Raw genomic sequence first — 3,376 nt, forward strand, 5'->3', positions numbered from 1 at the left:
TATTATTATTATTATTATTATTATTATTATTATTTATTATTATTATTATTTATTATTTATCATTATTATTATTATTGTTATTATTATTATTATTATTATTATTATTATTATTATTATTATTATTATTATTATTATTATTATTATTATTATTATTATTAAATATTATTATTATTATTATTATATTATTAATTATTATTATTATTATTATTATTTATTACCATTATGATGATGATGATGATTATTATTACTATTATTATTATTATTTATTATTATTATTATTATTATTATTATTATTATTATTATTATTATTATTATTATTATTATTGAATAAATAGAACCTTGGAAAAAAATACTGAAAAAGAAAGATAAAAAATGAACAAGAAGACGAAAAAGAGGACGCTAGCAATGAACATTTGAACCAATCACCTCCAAGAAAAAACACACCTACTTAAAATATCCATCGATTTCAATAAGTCCCATCTTGTCAAAATCTCTCAAGCCTAGAACTTCAAGAATTTGCGACGTCCCAGATATGAGGGGTTTTGTCAAGACGAATGTCAGTTAAATCAATCGATATTTGAAGGACGAGCTTTCTGGACAAATATCAAAATACGTGACTTTCAAAAGCAAGTGTCAGTAACTTCTGGTGATAAATAGAAAGTCTGTCGATTTATGATCGTCGACATTTAAAGAGAGCTTTCAGCTCGTCTCGATATGCTTTGCTCATGTTGTAGTAAATAAAAATATTAACACTCGAATTCACCTGTTCCAATACATTAAGGGCTGTATTTAACCAGCGCTGTATTCCCATTCCCCAATCATCTGTAGACAACACACTAACCATCCGAATAGAAGCAGGTGTGTAACACACCAAACACACGAAAGACAATATAACCATGATCTTAATCACTCTGACCTGTTTGCGATCAGCCAAGTCACGCTTTGCTCCACCAATGTTTTCACCATTTTCATCATGGTTAGTTACACGAGTTGTCTTCTTTCTAAATTGTACAATTTTGACCATTTTCACGATGACCACAATGTTGAAGATGATAATAAGCAACATGGCCAAAATACGAAAGATGACATCATTGAGGAAATATAAATAATTTCTGTAATGAACTGTTCTCCTTATAGCAGCTACATGGTCCACTACACAAGAGCCCTTGTAAAACATAGGCCTGTATTCAAGAAAACACTCGGGAATTTGAAGCAGGCATGTTAGGATGAATATGACGGCCATGACAACGTAAGAACGTTTCGGTGTCAAAATAGATTTGACTCGGAAGGGTACAGCCACAGCTAACATTCTCTCAAAAGAGAGATAAACTGTAGCCCAGCAAGTAAATTGTACAAACAATTGACGTGGACGTTGGGCAAAAAATGGTATGCAATGATCATAATACTTCAAAGACATGCCATATGTGTTGTTGGGAGAAAGGCTATTGACATATTCTGGCGTAGAATACGCTTTAGCAATTAGACCCGTGATTGATATACAAAAATCTGACACGGCCATAGCTATAAACGTTGGCATGCATGGATTTGCCAAAAGTCCCTGTCTAAAGAAGACGATGAAATTTATCACGTTACACACCGTCCCAATGTATGTGAGTATGAAAATACAGACGCAGCTCAACGCAAAGCGATATATTTCAAAGTGTGAAGAAGGGAGAAAATAATGCTCAATGTCTATATCTAGAAATTTTAATTCCTTGCGCCAAAATGAGTCTTCGATGATTTCGGGAGAAAAATTGGCCATGCCGGACACTTCCAAAAAATATTCAATCATAATATATATAATGGCAATCTACAAAGTAAACCGAATATAAGTTATCTTGACTGGTGTTAAATGAAACAAATGATGCAATTGGTTGTATTAGTTGTCTTGATTAGTGCTTAATGAAAGAATTGATGAGATTGGTTGTATAAGTTGTCGTCAGTATTCAATGATACAAATGAAGCAATTGGTTGTATTAGTTGTCTTGATTAGTGCTTAATGAAAGAATTGATGAGATTGGTTGTATAAGTTGTCGTCAGTATTCAATGAAACAAATGAAGCAATTGGTTGTATTAGTTGTCTTGATTAGTGCTTAATGAAAGAATTGATGAGATTGGTTGTATAAGTTGTCGTCAGTATTCAATGATACAAATGATGCAATTGGTTGTATTAGTTGTCTTGATTAGTGCTTAATGAAAGAATTGATGAGATTGGTTGTATAAGTTGTCGTCAGTATTCAATGATACAAATGAAGCAATTGGTTGTATTGATTGTCGTCAGTAGTGCTCAATCGTTCAATTGGTTGTACTAGTTGTCGTTAGTAGTTCTCAATGAAACAAACGATTCAATTATTTATACTAGTCATGAAGTAGGGCTCCATGAAATAACATGATGCAATGTGTTGTTTTAGTTATTTTGAGTAGTTATCAATGTAATAAATGATTCAATTGTCAGTGTTATTTGTGTAGTCAGTAGAGAAACAAACCATTCCATTGGTTGTATTAGTTGTCGTTAGTAGTGCTCAATAAAACAAATAATACAATTCGTTGTATTAGTTGTCTTGAGTAGTTGTCAATGAAACTAATGAGCATTATTGAAATCGACATACTTTCTTTTGGTGATGGCATCTTAGTAGAATGAAACAATTGTTCGTGTCAGTCCGTGAGTTTACAACATCTAGTCATAAAGACAGGTGATAGTTGGAGCTGGAATATTATGATTGATGTCCATTTTAGTTTTTTGATTCTTGTATTCTGGAGCGGATATAAATCAAAATCAAGAAATTATTTTCCCAGGTTGCTGAATATAGAAATAATGAATATTTACTGAATTTATTGAACACTTATGTCTCGTCGTCTGAAAACGGATTCATAAACTGGATGATTCGGATGGTCAAAGTTCAATTAATAGCCAGATTGTTGACACTCTTGCTTATATTTCTTATTTGTTTCGTTTCTATAGATGGGAAAAGAAACAAGATAAAAGCAGATAAAGAGTTAAAACCACATCCTTTGATCACGTGACCAAGAGCCAGTTAACTGTCGTTCTCTGGGGACACAATACTCGACCTTTGAATTTCAATCGTTTTCATTGACCCTCACCTAGGGAAAAACTATTGAACTTGGGACGTCAAGGAAGACGTACTCCAGGTATGAGGTTTGAGAGTTATTGCCCAGATGAGAGTCATTTAATTTGATCGATATTTGTTGGAAAAGATTTCTGGTCAGTTACAGAGTACATCACTATTGTGGTTAAAATCACTTTGTCATTTGTTGGAGACGACGTTTACATCTATGCAGTTCTGACATCCGAAACACACTTATGCGCCTAGTCTAACATTAGTGTAATGGAAAATATGTTTACTCATTTTTTAGA

At 32.3% G+C, this 3,376-nt stretch overlaps 1 protein-coding gene across 1 annotated transcript; it reads right to left on the reverse strand.

Annotated features, from left to right (window-relative positions):
- Positions 1 to 670: 670 nt before the first annotated feature.
- On the reverse strand, positions 671 to 1,519 carry LOC144960387 (uncharacterized). The gene has a single exon (XM_078893471.1). It carries the CDS (start codon positions 1,517 to 1,519, stop codon positions 671 to 673), a length of 849 nt encoding a protein of 282 aa, XP_078749597.1.
- Positions 1,520 to 3,376: the final 1,857 nt, after the last annotated feature.

Source organism: Berghia stephanieae, chromosome 15, assembly GCF_034508935.2.
Source record: "Berghia stephanieae isolate SIO BIC M18660-M18661 chromosome 15, UCSD_Bste_1.3, whole genome shotgun sequence".
In the NCBI taxonomy this organism is placed as follows: domain Eukaryota; kingdom Metazoa; phylum Mollusca; class Gastropoda; order Nudibranchia; family Aeolidiidae; genus Berghia; species Berghia stephanieae.

Bases quoted from the DNA above. Each gene is read 5' to 3' on its own strand.
- LOC144960387 (XM_078893471.1), bottom strand. From the start codon at position 1,519: ATGGCCGTGTCAGATTTTTGTATATCAATCACGGGTCTAATTGCTAAA.